General features: G+C 36.1%; 1 protein-coding gene and 2 long non-coding RNA genes across 3 annotated transcripts; 2 read left to right on the forward strand and 1 right to left on the reverse strand.

The window, feature by feature from the left end:
* Positions 1-769: 769 nt before the first annotated feature.
* On the forward strand, positions 770-8,595 carry LOC110686018 (cytochrome P450 CYP736A12-like). Its single transcript, XM_021862590.1, has 3 exons — positions 770-972; positions 6,867-7,182; positions 7,754-8,595. Exons 1-3 carry the CDS (start codon positions 905-907, stop codon positions 8,567-8,569), a joined length of 1,200 nt encoding a protein of 399 aa, XP_021718282.1. The 5' UTR covers positions 770-904; the 3' UTR covers positions 8,570-8,595.
* Positions 8,596-8,810: 215 nt separating this feature from the next.
* LOC110686019 lies at positions 8,811-10,811 on the forward strand. The gene is made up of 2 exons (XR_002504137.1): positions 8,811-9,359; positions 9,630-10,811. It is a non-coding gene; the product is annotated as an uncharacterized LOC110686019 (long non-coding RNA).
* A 3,086-nt stretch (positions 10,812-13,897) lies between these two features.
* Positions 13,898-17,182, reverse strand: LOC110686020. Its single transcript, XR_002504138.1, has 2 exons — positions 15,461-17,182; positions 13,898-14,606 (listed from the first exon to the last, which is right to left on the reverse strand). It is a non-coding gene; the product is annotated as an uncharacterized LOC110686020 (long non-coding RNA).
* Positions 17,183-18,087: the final 905 nt, after the last annotated feature.

The raw sequence follows: 18,087 nt of genomic DNA on the forward strand, positions 1-18,087 counted from the left end.
ATTATTTAATTTAAAAATAATAAACTTATCTTTTAAATTAAAGAATATTTATCTTTTATTTATTTGCAAAATATATCTTTTCAAAACTGATTTTATTCTATCCTTATTTCAAGGACTTTAAAACTGATTTAAACTTTACGTTAAAATCTTTTCCTGATTAAGACATTAAGTTCCTTAAGAAACATAAGATTCTTTATTGAGTTCCTCTACATATTAATACTCCAATGCTTACAGGGAATCTAAGACTGGACTTTGATCTTTTTCTTGAAAGCTTGCTTATTCATCAAGACTTTCAATCCCTTTGCTCCTACTCCGGAACATGTTGTTTGTAATACTAAGGGAGTCAACTCAACAATTTCGTTTATGCAGCCATCCCGTTAAGGACGGGATTCCTTGTTCATATGTCAAGGCTGGTAAGGTCCCGCGGCCCCACTACGTATTCTACTCGTATAATTCATTGCAAGTGCATAAATAGTTATACAATGTTGTAGACTTTTCATGGGTATTATTTATTTGAAGGGGTCTTTTTTTATTTATTAATCTGGTTAATTGTCCTTATTTTGGGTATTTTATTAATTGTAAATTGATTTAATCTATCTAGTGTTTATGTTGGGACCATTGTTTTTTATAACTACAGATTAAATTATATAAAACATCGATTGCATCTAGCTTAGTGTTTATATTGGGACCATTGTTTTATATAACTAGTGTTTAAATTATATTATATACCATTTATTTATCAACAGTTCACATGTTTTGTAATTGGTTTTTTGACTATAAATACCTTGGTCCAGAATATCACGGATATGATTCATAATCCAAGAGATCAAACGATTAAGATACTCTTGTTCACTGTCAAAAAAAAAAAGATACTCTTGTTAGTATAACATAAACAGCAATAATAATGTGGTCCCTTGGTATTACCATCGTTGTATTTCTCCTTGGCCTAATGGCTTCATGGAGATCACTTCTGCAACTACTTAAACATAAAATTACGATTACGCCCTCATCAAAATCATTGAATACACCAAAATTACCTCCTAGCCCACCAAAATTACCCATCATAGGACATCTTCACTTAGTAGGGAGCCTCCCTCATCGTAGCTTCCAAAACTTAGCCAAAAAATATGGACCTATCATGCACTTAAAGCTTGGCTCCATGGACGTCATTGTGATCTCCTCGCCACAAGGCGGAGCGCCTTCTTAGGCATCACGATGTACTTTGTGCAAAGAGGCCTGTTAGGATTAATGTGGAGATAGATAAATACATGGAGACATAAGGAGATTGCATAGAAGCTGCCTTATTGTTAAGGTTCGACCAAACTTGTGAAAAGTTCGGTCGAACCCGGTTTTAAGTCAGTAGGTGCACCAGTTTTCATTTCTAGAGGAGGAGTGACCAAACCCAAGGAGGTTCGACCGAACCACCCCAGGTTCGACCGAACTCTGGGTAGGTTCGGCCGAACCTCCCTGCTCCCTATTTCGTCGCTTCGTTTTCGGCTTGTGCGATTTGCTTTAATCTTAGCCGTTAGATTGTATTTTTCTACCTAGACTATATATACCTTTTCTAAGTCTCTTTGTTGAGTATTCACAAACATTTAAACACATAGAGAGGTTTTGAGAGGGTTTGTGAGGAGCATTTGAATTCTATACAATTCATGCTTGTAATTCTTGAGTTCATTCATCATCAATATTACTCCATAGTGCAAGGGTGGGTTTTTTCTCCCGGTTCTCGGGTTTTCCCACGGTAACATTGTCTTCCTTTTACTTGCTTTAATTCCTTCAAAGTTGTTCTTGATTGTTATGCTTGCTTGTTCATTGCTATTGTGGGTTGATTGCAAGTTAGTTGAACACTTTAATCCTTACAATTGGTATCAGAGCCAAGGTTGAATCTTTGGTGTTTTGATGATTTAGGGTTTGTGTTAAACTTGAAATTGTGATTGAGTTTCAAAGTTTGGAACTTTAGGTGTTCAAAGTTTGAGTTTTGGGTGTCAAGTTGCATTCTTTGTTGTTGAAAACCTATTGTGAACTTTGTGTGTTTGATTTGCAATGGAAGAAGGCAAGTTGAGAATTGAGAAGTTTGATGGGAAGGATTTTGGGTTTTGGAAGATGCAAATAGAGGACTATTTGTATCAAAAGAACCTATATTTGCCCCTTACTAGTAAACCATCGGGTATGAAGGAAGAGGAGTGGAAAGTATTGGATAGACAAGCCCTTGGAGTGATTAGATTGACATTGGCTAAGAGTGTTGCTTACAATGTCAAAGATGTGACAACGACGGTTGGTGTGATCAAAGCATTGTCCAATATGTATGAGAAGCCATCGGCTATGAACAAGGTGTTCTTGATGCGTCGTTTGTTTGAAATTGAGATGAATGATAGTGGTTCCGCCCCCGAACATATAAATGAATTCAATTCAATAATCTCTCAACTAGCTTCGGTTGAGATTAAGTTTGATGATGAAGTGAGGGCCTTGATCTTGTTGTCATCGTTGCCTAGAAGTTGGGATACCGTTGTAGCCTCCATTAGCAACTCTTCCGGAAAGTCGAAGTTGAAGTGTGATGATGTGAGGGACTTAATCTTGAGTGAGAGCTTGAGAAGGAAGAACTCGGGTGATTCATCGGGTGGTGCTTATTCTAGTAAAGGTAGGGGACGTGGAAGACAACAAAGAGGTGCTCAAAGAGGAAGATCGAAGTCTAGAGGGAGGAGTAAGTCGAAAGGGAAGGTGAACATTGTGTGTTGGGGTTGTGGTGTGAAAGGGCATACTAAGAGGGAATGTCCTAATCCCAAGAAGAAGGGTGGTTCAAACCACAAGAACCACGATGATGCTAGTTCATCGGTTAGCTTGGCATCAAGCGATGAAATCGGTGATGCATTGATCTTGAGTGTTGATAGTCCCATTGAGTCTTGGATCCTTGATTCGGGAGCTTCATTTCATTCTTCTCCATGTAAGAAGATTTTCCAAAACTTCAAGAGTGGCAAGTTTGGAAAGGTGTACCTTGCGGATGATGAACCGTTGGATATTGTGGGGAAGGGAGATGTTATGATCAAGACTTCAAGTGGGAGCTCATGGAAGCTTGAAGATGTTAGGTACATACCTAAGCTAAGGAAAAATTTGATTTCGGTGGGTCAACTAGACTCAAGCGGTTTTAGAACCATGTTTGGTGAAGGTACTTGGAAGGTGTCAAAGGGAGCTATGGTGGTGGCTCGGGGCACGAAGACCGGCACATTGTACACTACCTTAGGGTGTAAAAGCATGATTGCTACAACCCCGCAAATGATGAGACTAAGCTTTGGCATACTCGGCTTGGTCACATGAGTGAGAAAGGGATGAAATTGCTAGCTTCAAAGGGTAAGTTGTCGGGGTTGAAATCAATCGACATGAAATTTTGTGAGACATGTGTTTTTGGGAAACAAAAGAAGGTGTCTTTCACAAAAACCAAACGGTCCTTGAAGAAGGAGAAGCTAGAACTTGTGCACACGGATGTTTGGGGCCCATACCTCATCAAGTCCCTTGGTGGTTCTCACTATTTTGTCACTTTCATTGATGATTCAACCCGGAAAGTATGGGTATATTTCATGAAGCACAAGTCGGAAGTGAATGAGAAGTTCAAGACTTGGAAGGCGGAGGTTGAAAATGTTTTGGGCAAGAAGATTAAGGCAATCAAGTCTGACAATGGAGGAGAGTATGAGTTGGAAGCTTACAAAAACATTTTTAAGGAGCATGGTATTGTTTTGGAGAGGACCATTCCCGGTAAACCTCGCCAAAATGGGGTAGCGGAACGGATGAATAGGACCTTACTTGAGAGGGCGAGGTGTATGAGGTTGTTTGCGGGCCTCCCAAAATGTTTTTGGGCGGATGCCGTTAGTACCGTGGCTTACTTGATAAACCGTGGACCTTCGGTACCTTTGGAATTCAAGATACCGGAAGAGGAGTGGAGTGGTAAGGAGGTGTCCTACACTCACTTGAAGACCTTTGGTTGTGTGGCCTATTTGCAATCCGAAAAGAGAGACAAGCTAGACCCAAAAGCCATCAAATGTTACTTCATCGGGTATGGATGTGAGAAATACGGTTATAGATTGTGGGATCCTAAGAATCAAAAGATTGTTAGGCATTGTGACATCACTTTTGATGAGAGCTCTTTGTACAAAGACAACTTTGGTGGGAAATCCGTTGAGAAAGAATCAATTGAAGATGAGCGGGAATTTGTTGAGCTAGATGGTAAGGTTAGAAGTGATAAGGAAGTTGAACAGGTAGAAGTTGAGGTGCAAATTCAACAAGCATCTCCTCAACATGGTGCTCATGTTCCGGTGGATTCGGATTCAAGTGATTCGGATGATGATGATCACTTGGAAACGGATGAGCGAGTAGTTATGGGTGAGCCCGTTGTGGTTCATGGAGAGCCATCTACACCACCAACGGTGAGGAGATCATCAAGAACAATCAAGCCACCACACCGATATTCTCCATCCTTGCATTATTTGTTGTTGACGGATTCCGGTGAGCCGGAATGTTATAAAGAGGCAATGGGCATGGGTGACTCGTTGAAGTGGGAGCAAGCAATGGAAGATGAGATGTCTTCATTGGAGAAAAAACAACACTTGGGTGCTGGTTGAGTTGCCTAAGGGAAAGAGAGCACTTTTGTGCAAGTGGATCTTTCGAAAGAAAGAAGCACCGGATGGTACAATTCGGTACAAGGCAAGACTTGTGGTGAAAGGTTTTTCACAAAAGGAGGGCATTGATTATCATGAGATCTTTGCTCCGGTTGTGAAGCTAACCACTATAAGGATCTTGTTGGCTATAGTGGTTTCGGAGGACTTATTTCTTGAGCAAATGGATGTAAAAACCGCGTTTTTACACGGTGATTTGGAGGAGGAAATCTACATGAAGCAACCGGAAGGGTTTCAAGTTCCGGGTCAAGAGAACTTGGTGTGCAAGCTTAAACGGAGTCTATATGGGTTGAAACAAGCTCCTAGACAATGGTACAAGAAGTTTGACAATTTCATGCTAGACAATGGTTTCGTGAGAGCGGAAGGTGACCATTGTTGCTACTTTCAAAGGTATGACAATGGCTATATCTACTTGCTTTTGTATGTTGATGATATGTTGATTGCGGGAACTAGTATGGAAATTGTCAATGACTTGAAAAAGAAGTTGTCAAGAAGATTTGAGATGAAAGACTTGGGTGAGGCCAAGCAAATACTTGGCATGAGAATTTCTAGGGATAGCTCAACGGGTGTGTTGAAGTTATCTCAAGAGGAGTATGTCAACAAGGTGCTTAAAAGATTTAACATGATTGATGCAAAGCCTCGAAGCTCACCTTTTTCAAGTGAGCTCAAGTTGACTAAGGAGGATTGCCCAAAGACAAGGGAAGAGAAGGACAAAATGGCCATTGTTCCTTATGCTTCGGCCGTTGGTAGCATGATGTATGCTATGATTTGCACGAGGCCCGACATTGCTCACGCAGTGGGAGTTGTGAGTAGGTTCATGTCAAATCCGGGTGAGAGACATTGGGAAGCCGTGAAGTGGCTATTAAGGTATTTGTTGGGTACTTCAAGTATGGCTCTTTGCTTTAGGAGAAATGGAGTTGTTTTGGAAGGTTTTGTTGATGCCGATTTTGGAGGATGTTATGATTCAAGCAAAAGCACTTCGGGGTATGTGTATACTATTGGTGGTACGGCCATTAGTTGGATGAGCAAGCTCCAAAAGTGTGTCTCTATGTCTACGACGGAAGCCGAGTATGTGGCTATGTCGGAAGCGGGAAAGGAGATGGAATGGTTGAATGGTTTCCTTGAAGAAATGGGCATGAAACAAGATTTTTGTGCGTTGTATAGTGATAGCCAAAGTGCGGTTCAATTGGATAAGAATCCTATGTTTCATTATCGCACTAAACACATCAAGAGGCGTTATCACTATACTAGGAGTTTGGTGAAGGATGGCACGATGTGTTTGAGGAAGATTGCCGGTTCAAAGAATCCGGCGGATATGCTCACTAAAGCTGTTTCTAGTGACAAATTGAGGTTGTGTAGGACCTCAATTGGACTCCATCATTAATTTGAAGGAGTGTTGTGCTATGGTGAAATTGTTTTGATGAATGTATTAAGTGTTCTTGAGGAAGGAGTGTGTATGTGGTAGTCTATGGTGCATGTTTGATCCTATCTCCAAGTGGGAGATTGTTAGGATTAGTGTGGAGATAGATAAATACATGGAGACATAAGGAGATTGCATAGAAGCTGCCTTATTGTTAAGGTTCGACCAAACTTGTGAAAAGTTCGGTCGAACCCGGTTTTAAGTCAGTAGGTGCACCAGTTTTCATTTCTAGAGGAGGAGTGACCAAACCCAAGGAGGTTCGACCGAACCACCCCAGGTTCGACCGAACTCTGGGTAGGTTCGGCCGAACCTCCCTGCTCCCTATTTCGTCGCTTCGTTTTCGGCTTGTGCGATTTGTTTTAATCTTAGCCGTTAGATTGTATTTTTCTACCTAGACTATATATACCTTTTCTAAGCCTCTTTGTTGAGTATTCACAAACATTTAAACACATAGAGAGGTTTTGAGAGGGTTTGTGAGGAGCATTTGAATTCTACACAATTCATGCTTGTAATTCTTGAATTCATTCATCATCAATATTACTCCATAGTGCAAGGGTGGGTTTTTTCTCCCGGTTCTCGGGTTTTCCCACGGTAACATTGTCTTCCTTTTACTTGCTTTAATTCCTTCAAAGTTGTTCTTGATTGTTATGCTTGTTTGTTCATTGCTATTGTGGGTTGATTGCAAGTTAGTTGAACACTTTAATCCTTACAAGGCCTATGTCCGAGGTTTCTCATGACCTTTCATATAATTCTAAGGGAATTATTTTCACACCATATAGTTCATATTGGCAAAAAGCGAGAAAATTATGTGTCATGGAGCTTATGAGTGCTTCAAAAATTAGGTCATTCGCATGGTTGAGGGAGGAGGAATTAGGTAAACTAATGACTTCATTGAAGGCTGCTTCGGAAGCTAATCAAGCCGTAGATATTGGCGCTAGTGTTGGTGGTGTCCTTGAGGAGTTGATATATAGAATGTTGTATGGAGCTCCGAAGAACGATTTGGCTCTTAGAGCTACTGTCCTTGAGGCTTTGAGACTATCAGGAACCCTAAATTTTGCTGACTTTTTGCCTTTCCTTGCACCATTTGATCCCCAGGTTTGTTTCAAGCATTGTGTGTGTGTGTTTTTTTTTTTTTAGTGTTCCATATCCAGTTCATTCTTTTGGCTAATCTGGATTCGGGGATTAGTTCTTGGTAGTTAAGTTTCAGTCCGCTCCTAATTGTTGTTACATAGGATCAAACACTATATGCAATCAATGTTTTACTGGTTAATTTAAAAATATATACATGTAGTCTCTAAACTAAGAAATGGTTAAATTTTATCCACCTCATATTTTGTAAACTAATTAAAGTTAACTAATTTATTAAATCAAAATCATACATCTACAATAGAAGTCAAAACTAAAAAATTACATATAATATAAGATAAAATATAATTCTACTATGATAACACGACAATTGTTATATTGAAATCTTACACATTTGGAAACAATTAATTAATGCATTAGAAATAGTAGAGCTTTTGTAAATAATGCTAATTATAAATCAAATTATATTTTAATTATTACCAGTACTATAATAAGTAGATGCCCATGTTTTCCTATACAAGTTAAATAAATCAAGAACAGCTTGGGGCATTAACTATATTAACTATAATGGAATTATCAGGGGCTGAAAAGGCGCATCAAAAAAATTATGAAGACTGTGGATGATGTTTTGGAGAAAATCATCAGCAACCATGAAGATGAAGCAAAAAAGGAGCAACGAACTCACAGAGATTTGGTAGATGTAATGTTGTCATTGATGAACAACAACGATACCAAAGCATCATATGGCATTGAGAGGGATGGTATAAAAGCCATATTAATAGACCTAGTTGTGCCAGCAATTGATAGTGCTACCAACATAGTTAAGTGGGCACTTGCATCTCTTTTAAAGCATCCAGAGAAAATGAGGAAATTGCAACAAGAGATAGAAAGTGTAGTAGGGAAAAATAAAATGGTGCAGGAGAAAGATGTGCCAAAGTTCAAATACTTGGACCTAGTTATTAAAGAAATCTTTCGCCTATATCCAATCATTTTTGCTCCACATGAAGCCATGCAAGAAATTACATTCGATGGGTATTATATTCCCAAAGGCTCACGAATTTTCATGAATGCATGGGCTATTGGTAGAGACCCAACTATATGGTCAAATAATTGTGAAGAATTTCATCCGAAAAGATTTTTGGTTAACGATGTTGATATAATTAGTGGACAAGATTTTCGCCTTGCACCGTTTGGATTTGGTCGAAGGAGGTGTCCTGGTACGCAACTTGGTCTACTAAATGTTAAGCTAATATTGTCTACATTGGTGCATTCCTTTGATTGGCATATGCCTGATAATACTTCTTTCAACAATTTAGTCATGCAAGAAAAGTTTGGCCTTGTCATGTCCATGGCAAAGAACTTGGCACTTATTCCTAAATATCGCCTCAATTTTTGAGTCTTTGTTTAAAGCTTTTATACCCTTTTTTTTTTTTTTTGGCTCAAGAACTTGGCACTTATTCTTATGGCTTGTTTGACATCGTTTTATGTTTGCACTTTTTTTTTAAAAAAAAAAAAATAAAACAAAAAACCAATAATAGGAAACAAGAAAAAGGTGTTTCTACTTTTATTTTGTCAGTTTTCAAAATTATCATGATTTTAATAAGTTTGACTCATTTTTTTTTCATTATATGACATATATCATATGAGTTTGACAAACAAAAAATCAAAAAATAGAAGGAAAATTTGTAAACATTAAGTCAACCTTTTGGCCGTCTGCTTTTATTACGTCATCCTTTTGATTATTTCTAAACACGTCAACCTTATAGTACCATTAATTTATATTACGTATTTTACTGGTTACCTGATAAACCCTTAATATTGTTTGAACTTGTGGGATGGAAAATCTGACTTGCCATTTTAACCCCTACAAAAAAATAAAAATTGTCATTTTATGATGCCAACTCATCAAGACTATAATCCAATTTTACTAAAAAAAAAAAAAGACTAATACTATACTCCAATTTTGCAAACTCACGGTTCCTCCTTTTTCACCATCTTCCTTTCATCATCATACTACTACTCCATTGAACACAATACTATACAATTCTTCCTTTAATTTATCTTCATTCCTTTAATCACCTTATATTCTTCTTTTCTCTTTAAACTCCATTAATTAAAACCCACTCCATACTCCAGGTGGTGAATGCAGTAGAAGATGTTTCGAGTATAATTGGGCAAATTTTAAGGTTAGTTTGCGAAATTAAATCTCCTATTTTGTGCGTTTGATGTGTAATTGGTGTAATTGTTGGTATTTTATGGTGATTGGTTATTTAAATTGCAAAAAATAGGGAGTAGCTAGGGATTTTTGAAATTGGGGGGAAATTGGGAATTAGGGATTATTACTACACGATTGTAATTTGTGATGTGAAATTAAGGGAATTCAACCAAGTAATATTAATTGTGTGTTAATTTTTATTTAATTAATCTAATTTTGAATATTATAAATATCAATTTAGGTGAAAATGGTGGACCAAATACTTGATATTGTGGCATTAAGGTTTTGGCATGGTGGTCAGTTTAAAGTGATGGATAATGGACAGTTGGTGTATTTTGGAGAAAAACGTAAAACATTTGACCTTGATCCTGATGAGATGAGTTATTTTAATGTGGTTGACTTGGCTAAGAAGTGTGGTGGTTACAACAATGTAGATGAAATTTCATACTTAGTGCCTGGGTTGAAATTGGATGATGGGTTAAGGAAAAAAAAAATTTGCAGGTAAGTGGTAGAAGAGGCTTCGGAAGGGTTCTGACCACTCAATCAAGTCAAGTTTGATCAAGATACTAAATTTGTGAGAAATCATGACCCTTGATTTGTGAGAAATCATAGTTTTAGATTATTATTAATATATTATATACAATGAAGGTTAGCAAGAGATTGAATAAAAAAAAATCCATGATTGAAGAAGGCACATATGTGCCACTTTAAGGCTCATAATTATTCTTTGTGAGGTTCAGGTACACAAATGCGTACGTTGTATCAAAAAAAAAAAAAAAAAAAATTCAAACAACATTCGTCTTTTTTTTTTTTGAAAAAAAAAATTCAAACGTAAGAAAATAATGATATTATAAGATTAACGTGTTAAAAAATAATCAAAAGATTGACATAATAAAAGCGAACAATCAAAAGGTTGACTTATTATTTACATGTTTTCCTTTTTTGGAAAATTACATCAGCCTTTTTACCTCCACCTAATACTCCACGTAAGCAATTAACTTGCTTTTGCAAATCATTTTATATTTTAACGTAATAAAAATTAGTGGTAATACAAGGTTGACGTGTTTAAAAATAATCAAAAGGTTGACGTAATAAAAGCGGACGTCCAAAATGTTGACTTAATAATTACAAATTTTCCAAAACAGAAAGTCAAACGATGGCAAACGAACCCTTAGTTATTATCCTTCTAGTCTTATATATGCGATGAAAAAACCAATAAGTAGAACCTGCTCATTCTAGGAAAATGGTGACTGGGACGGGTTGCAAGCTACTTTACAAGGATAGAAAGCATGTGTTTAATCATAGAGGAAGATAAATAAACTGCGTATCGATTGTTAAATGTACAAAGCGCCAATTTTTCATTGGTGCTATGAACTGTATATGTATAGTATTTGATGCATAATTGAAACTTAAATTTTCGCTATGTAGTAAGATTGCAAGAACAGTTCTAGTTCTCTTGGTATAATATTGTCGGTTTTTTTTTTTTTTGGAAAATTTTCGTGTTTGTAGCTAAACGTGATTTTAGATTGATTTTTAATTATCATTTGCATTGATTATTTGTAAATTACGTTAGGAATGTTTTTATATATGATGATTTTGTTTACTACATTATTTATCTCAGGTTTGGCTTATTTAGAAAATGTACTGGTAATTATTTGAAGCAAAAGGGGTAGAATTGTCTTTTTATATGGTACCATGACCTCATGTTTTGGCTTATATAATAGAGATGTGTGTGCAGTGCAATGTGAATAATAAGTACGTGTAATAAAGTGATTCCGTTAGCGAAGTTTTCTCTATCTTCTATTGTACAATAGTATGTGCTAGAGTTATAATGAGTTTAATCTTTGGTTTGTATTCTTATTTTGTAAACTATATGCTTATATACTATATATGTTACGATCATAAAATAAACAAAATTAACCGGATAAAATGCTTTGACTTCCGTTTGACTCTAGTTGCTTTGTTTAAATCCATCAGACTTGCTTTTGATTCAAGATACTTTGCTTGAATTCGTTTTAATTCCTTTTGATTTAATTGCTTTGTTTGAATGTGTTTCACTTCCGTTTCATTGGAGTTTCTTTGTTCAAATCCGTTTGACTTCTACTGGAATCAAAATGATTTGTTTGAATCCATTTTACTTCCATTTGAATCAAGAAGCTTTTTTTTGGATACGTTTCATTTCCTTTTCATTCAAAATGATTGTTTGAATCCGTTTGACTAGTTTTTGATTCAAAATGTTTTGTTTGAATAGGTTTGACTTTAGTTTGACTCTAGTTGCTTTGTTTGAATTTATCACACTTGCTTTTGATTCAAGATACTTTGTTTGAATTTTATTCACTTCATTTTGATTCAATTGCGTTGTTTGATGTGTTTCACTTACGTTTGATTGGAGTTTCTTTGATCGAATCCGTTTGAATTCTACTTGAATCAAAATAATTTATTTGAATCCGTTTTACTTCCATTTGAATCAAGAAGCTTTGTTTGAATATGTTTCACTTACATTTAATTGGAGTTGCTTTGATCGAATCCGTTTGAATTATACTTGAATCAAAATGATTTGTTTGAATCATTTTTACTTCCATTATTTGAATCAGGAAGCTTTTTTTAAATACGTTTTACTTCCTTTTTATTCAAAATCAATGTTTAAATTCGTTTGACTAGTTTTTTTTATTCAAAATGCTTTGTTTGAATTGGTTTGAGTTCGGTTAACTCTAGTTGCTTTGTTTGAATCCATCACGCTTGCTTTTGATTCAAGATATTTTATAGGTAACTTTGATGAACTGCAACAAAAGCTAAATGAGGCACAGGAAAAAAACCACTAAATAAATAATTTCACTTTTTTCTAGTGCGCTTCACTTCAATGAAGTGCACCAAAGTGCACTCAGGCATAGGCTTAAGGGCAGGGAAATCATAGTTACCTGGACTCGGCGAGAAGGATTAGATACAGGTACGTATCCGAGTATTCGGTACGACAAGTTAAAAAATTTAGAACACGGGGACTGTACTGCAGACGTCATTCGAAGCGCGCTACGTTAAGCATGCTGTGAATATGCTTGGTACTCTTAGGATGTGGAATTGACACACGATTAGGGAAAAAGCAAAGTAGGGAGCTGCCAATAAGTTTTTAAGGAACTTGTAAACCGTTCACGGATCATTTAAGACAACCATGAAAAGGGACAACGATAGGCAACAACGATTGACCCGTGAAGGTTACAACCCATTCATAATCCATGAGATTACTAACTTCATATGGTTCGGAACCACTAAAGGAGGATCGGGGATGATGGTACGAAGTGAGTCATGGAGTTACATTCGCCCGTATTGGCCTCTGCTCGATTCTTATTGTGAAAAGTATTCCTGCAATCTCAAAGGCACACAAACAAAGATTCAATTTGCTCCAAATTAAATTAGGCTAAATTGGTTGAATGTTAATGCAACATATAATTCTAAAATATTGTGATCACTTGATTAAACAACAAGATTAAAAAGGAACCTAAACCGGTTATCCAAATTATCTTATTAGGCGTTATATTCAATTATATATTCCCTTTAAACATGCAATATAGTGATCAACAATAAAACAATGGAATAACATCAATATTGGAAGCAATTCAACCATTAATCCAACATTTAATATATGACAATCATAATAAAAATCGTTAGAAATATAAGAGAAACAAAAGGAACATGGTTCCTTACTTTAATTGCATTTGCTTGCAACTACAAAATAATAAACGCGTTAGTAACTTCAAGGAAAAATAATAATAATAATGGAAATTAATTCAAATGAAAGTAGAGTTGATTTGGGCCAAACCCTCAAAAAGTTCTACCTTTCACGCCTTGGTTTAAGTGCGGAACTTTGGGTTAAGCATGGACTCCGGGGAGTGCTTAGGGGATATATTGTGAAATAATAAGGAAGCTAGTGTTTAGGTTAGAGCATAAGAGAGAGAAGAGAGAATGATTTGGTGTATAAGAGGGAAAGAGAGAATGTTTTGGTCCCCCAAAACTGGTGAAATCAGCCTCGTATTTATAGAGGAAATGAGCAGGGTGATGTACGAAACCCTAGAAAATGATATGCGCCGCGGAGAAACCCTAGAAATCTGCCGTGTCACGACCGAAATTGTCGTGACACGGTACAGCTTGCTGTGACGCGGCGCAGTTTGACGCGCCACTACTACATTTTTGATCTATTGCAACCCCTAAATCCATTGCATTAGGTATCAAAATCCGTTGTATAAAACCTAATGCAACGGCCATGTACCGTGGCATCTGCTGGCGTTGCAATAGGCCTAATGCAACGGCATTTGACACCTAATGCAACGGTAACATTAATTCATCGCATTAGCTTAATACCTAATGTAACGACATCATTTATCCGTCGCATTAGATTAATACCTAAAAACAACATAATATTGAGACCTAATTCCCAGACAGAGACTATATATTATAATTATTATTATTTTTATAATTATTATACATGAACCAGTATATATGTATATAAATCAATTTAGATATGACAAAATAAAGGAAAATTTTATTGAATTTAAAAATTAAGAGTACATAAATATAATGTCACACTTAAAAAAATTACAAGTTCAAATAACACCTATAACTACATGTATATTCCTTAAAACATAATTTTGACATAAGTTTAGAGCTAATAGTATGAAAAACTTAAGCAGGTATTTCTTCATAATTTGTTGAAATTCTGTAATTGGCCCCTTTTATCCTTAGTCGTCTACTCAATGTCGTGCAGCCTACCAGCTTCTACAAACAGTACTCTCCCAGCCATCACAATTGTATCATGTCGATGAGCAATGACCAAAGCCTATAAAAAACAATCATTAGTTTTTTTAAATAACCGCATTGAAAACAGAAAACACAAACAGATATTATTACATCAAATTCCACATGAAATTGGTTCAACCACGTTTACTCAAATGTTCAAGAATTTACCTTTTAGCTGCATGGGAGCTCACGTAAAAGAAAATGCACGGAAACGTAAGAACTAAAAAGATTAAGAAAATATAACCCAGACAATGAAATGAACTAAAAGCCACGTTATTCAGTATTTAGTAGCTCTGCATAAACTCCCCACTTAGCACATTGTTCATAAAGCGATAGTAAAAATGCTCATTTGCATTTCTTAAGAAAAATTATGTGCACTAAGACAGGTAACCAGTAAAGAAATTTATGAACATATTAAATTTATGTCGTCCTGTATAGAAATTCAAGAGCTTAGTAACCACTAACCAGTGGCTGGCAATAAATCCTTGAATACAAATCAATGCAGCCATGATCAATAGAACAAAAAAAAAAAAGCAATATTTTCTTACTCTATCAGACTATTATAAATCAGGCAAACACATCGTATATCATGCCAAAGCATCAGCATCAAACTCAGCAAGGCACAAGGAACAGAGATTAACTCATCTAGAAGCTAATATGATAAAACATCATGCCTCAGGTTGTGCATATGTAGTACAGAAAAAAGGATCCCTGCTCACCCTGCCCCCACTAAGATTTAACTTGAAAGAAGATAGAGAAAATTAAATTAAACGATACAGATGCCCTCCCCTGTACAGCAACTACATATCAGGAGTCAGAAGGCAAGGATTGCAGTTTTAGCAGAAAGGGATGCAATTAGAATAACAGTGATGGATTAGAAAGGGTCCAAAGTAGATTGGGCCTAAATGTGGGCTTCTTCTTCTACCCATAAACAAATGTGAAAAGGTTGATCAATTTAAGGCGAACATCTCAGAACAACACTAAACACCAACTAAATGCAGCATATTCTTCCCATAAACAACACATGCAATAACAGATGTTCACTTTAATGCTTCTTGCTTCAATAAGACGGTGTTAAATTGTATGCCAATTAAAACCTCTAAATACAGTAAGACTAATTCATTTTCAAATTCCTTATCAGGAGACAGATAAACAATTCAGAAAGTTCAACCCGGCCAAAATAATATGCTGAAAATGAACCATCTAAGGCGTAGTTATTAGCTATGATAAGAAGAATTCTTGTAGTACAAAGTCTCAAAAGAACCTTAAAACCATTCAACTAACCTCAAGCTGCTGCAAAATCACATATAAGCCACCCAAGAGTTTCTTTCTCACTGTTTCAAAATCCATGGGATTCTCAATAATCTCATGGTAGTCCGGAAGATGAAATTATAACAACATTTTCACAATAAAAAAACACGCATGACGACAACTAACATCACAATCTCACAAACTATTTACTAACACACTAGCCCTTATAAATAACAAGTTCACATAAGATCAAACACCTAAATCATATCAAAACCTTAAAAAACAAAAAAAAACCAATAGCAATAGTAATCAACAGCAATATGATAAATTAAATTGAAAAAAATATGGCAAGAAAAATCATACCAAGGAACCAAATTTATGGGCAGAATTAGATTCAAGAACTGGAGGAATTAGCACAGCATGACCAGACCACCTTTGATTAACCCGATACGAAGTGTTATAATCTTCAGTAATCACCAAAATTTTATCTTGATGTACACTAATTAACCAATTGTTCAAAAAATCAAAGTAAGGTTCACTAACTATACAAACAATGACAGTCACATTTCGCCCAACAAACGAAATAGCTTCTTCGAGGGAGTAATTTCGCCATTCAGACTGAAAAGCGAAGTTGGTATTTGAGAAAGAACGGAGAAAAATGCTACAAATTGACTACTCCGTACTTAGATAGCACGATTGTTATGAACAATAATCAACATTAAAATGTAATAACTATAAATAACACAATTGTCTTCATCAAATTAACCCTAGAATTTCAAACTTGTTCAATTCAAATTGAATCTTTAAAATAAAGAAAGAGAGATTACTTAGACCAGATCTATGCAGAAGACATTGATAAAGGAAAGATTTCGAGGAGCGGAGAAGAATGCGACGGCGAAGAGAGACGATAGTGGTGGAGCCGTGGAGAGCAGGTGAAGCGTGAGGGTGATAGTGGATCATGAGAACCTCGAAGCAGCTTCGGTGAGGATGACGGTGACTGGGAAAGTCGCGGCTGCTCAAAATCGGCTCAAAATCGCAGCCCTCATAGAAGATGAAGGAGAATGAAGAGGAGATAGAAGCTAAGGTAAGTGAGACTGTGAGAGAGGAGGAGATTTCGCGGAAAGAGAAAGAAGATATTTCCGTTTTTTTTTCATAGTATTCACACCGGTCTGCCGTGGCAATAGCCTTTCAGGTTTGTATTAGTACACCTAATGCAACGGCTTCTTAAAGCCGTTGCGTTAGCTCCACCTATTGATGTACAAAGTTTATGTCGTTGTATTAGGCTTATCTAATGCAACGGAAATAAAATGAGCCGTTGCAATAGCTCGTTTTTAGCCGTTGCATTTGATTAAAAATGTAGTAGTGCCGTGACGCGGCAAAACATGCCGTGAGGCGGCATTTTTGCCGTGGCACGGCAAATCAGTTTTCCTGAATTCGGTTTAAATTCATTTTATCTTTTTCTTAAGCATTAAGCACGTGATAATTAGGCGTCGTTTCAGCTGTTCCGAACTTATTTCAGGCTTAGGGTTATATTATTTACTAATCGGGCTTAATTAATACATAAAACGAAATGAATTAAAATGGTTTGGGTTGAAATATGGGTTTAACTGAGTTTGAGTAAATGTTTGGACTGATTTGTAGATTGAATATGTTTGACTGAATATGGGTTTTAAGCACTCCCGAGATTAAATACGCGACCCGTCCAATAATGGCGGGGAAAGGTTGTTCATCATCGGGTTTGGTTTTGGGGAGACATTTTAAGGTGTCTACCGGGACTGTCTAATATTTGGACACAAGTGCGGGGACACGACAATTAAATAAATATTAAATAAATATTACTCCATACTATATTATAATTGTAATATACTTAGTATTGTTACTAATTATTTTTATAAGCTATTATATTGATATTGGTATTATTAATTTAGTATTGTGGAGTAATAGTTTACATACCTTTACGCTTAGATGCTAAGACCAAGTTGGTATAGATTTGTGACTTTTGAGTAGAGGTGATCAACACTGGTCCGGCCCGATATAGTTCAAAAGTAGGGCGGATTTGGACAAGCCTAAATATGCATTATTAGTTAAAAACCCGAACCTAGCCCGAATAAAACCCAATAAGCCCGCTTTGGCCAGATAAGCCCTCTACTTTTTTGCGAGTTTGGGCACGATATATAATGTTAAGGCCCGACCCGACCCGATTTTTTTATTACCTTTACTTGTGAGCCATATAAAACGTCTTTTTTTAGAGAAGGATGGACCAAAAAGTAGAAATGATAGGAGTAATTTTAAAAGGTAAAAAGATAAAGATAAAAGAAAACAGATGTATAAATAAAGATAGGACTGACAAGAGACAACTCATACTCTCTATTTCACTTCAATAAAAAATAAATAAAAAAAGAAATACAAAAACACCTAAAATGACCACACTAAGGGGGGGGGGGGGGAAACAACTTACATCTAGAAGAATCTATGTAAAAATAAAACCCTAGCTGTCTCCTCTCTATTTTTTTCTCTCTCTAGGGTTCTTTAAAAAACCTGTTTCATACACCGAACATAGTCAAATTTCTTCAAAAATTTGGCTATTTCCGACCCTTTCCCATTAGTTTCTTTGTATTTTTGTTATTGATGAATTCAATAAATCTACACTCTTTGAAGGT

The sequence above is a fragment of the Chenopodium quinoa genome, unplaced genomic scaffold, assembly GCF_001683475.1.
Source record: "Chenopodium quinoa cultivar QQ74 unplaced genomic scaffold, ASM168347v1, whole genome shotgun sequence".
NCBI classification, from domain to species: Eukaryota; Viridiplantae; Streptophyta; class Magnoliopsida; order Caryophyllales; family Amaranthaceae; genus Chenopodium; species Chenopodium quinoa.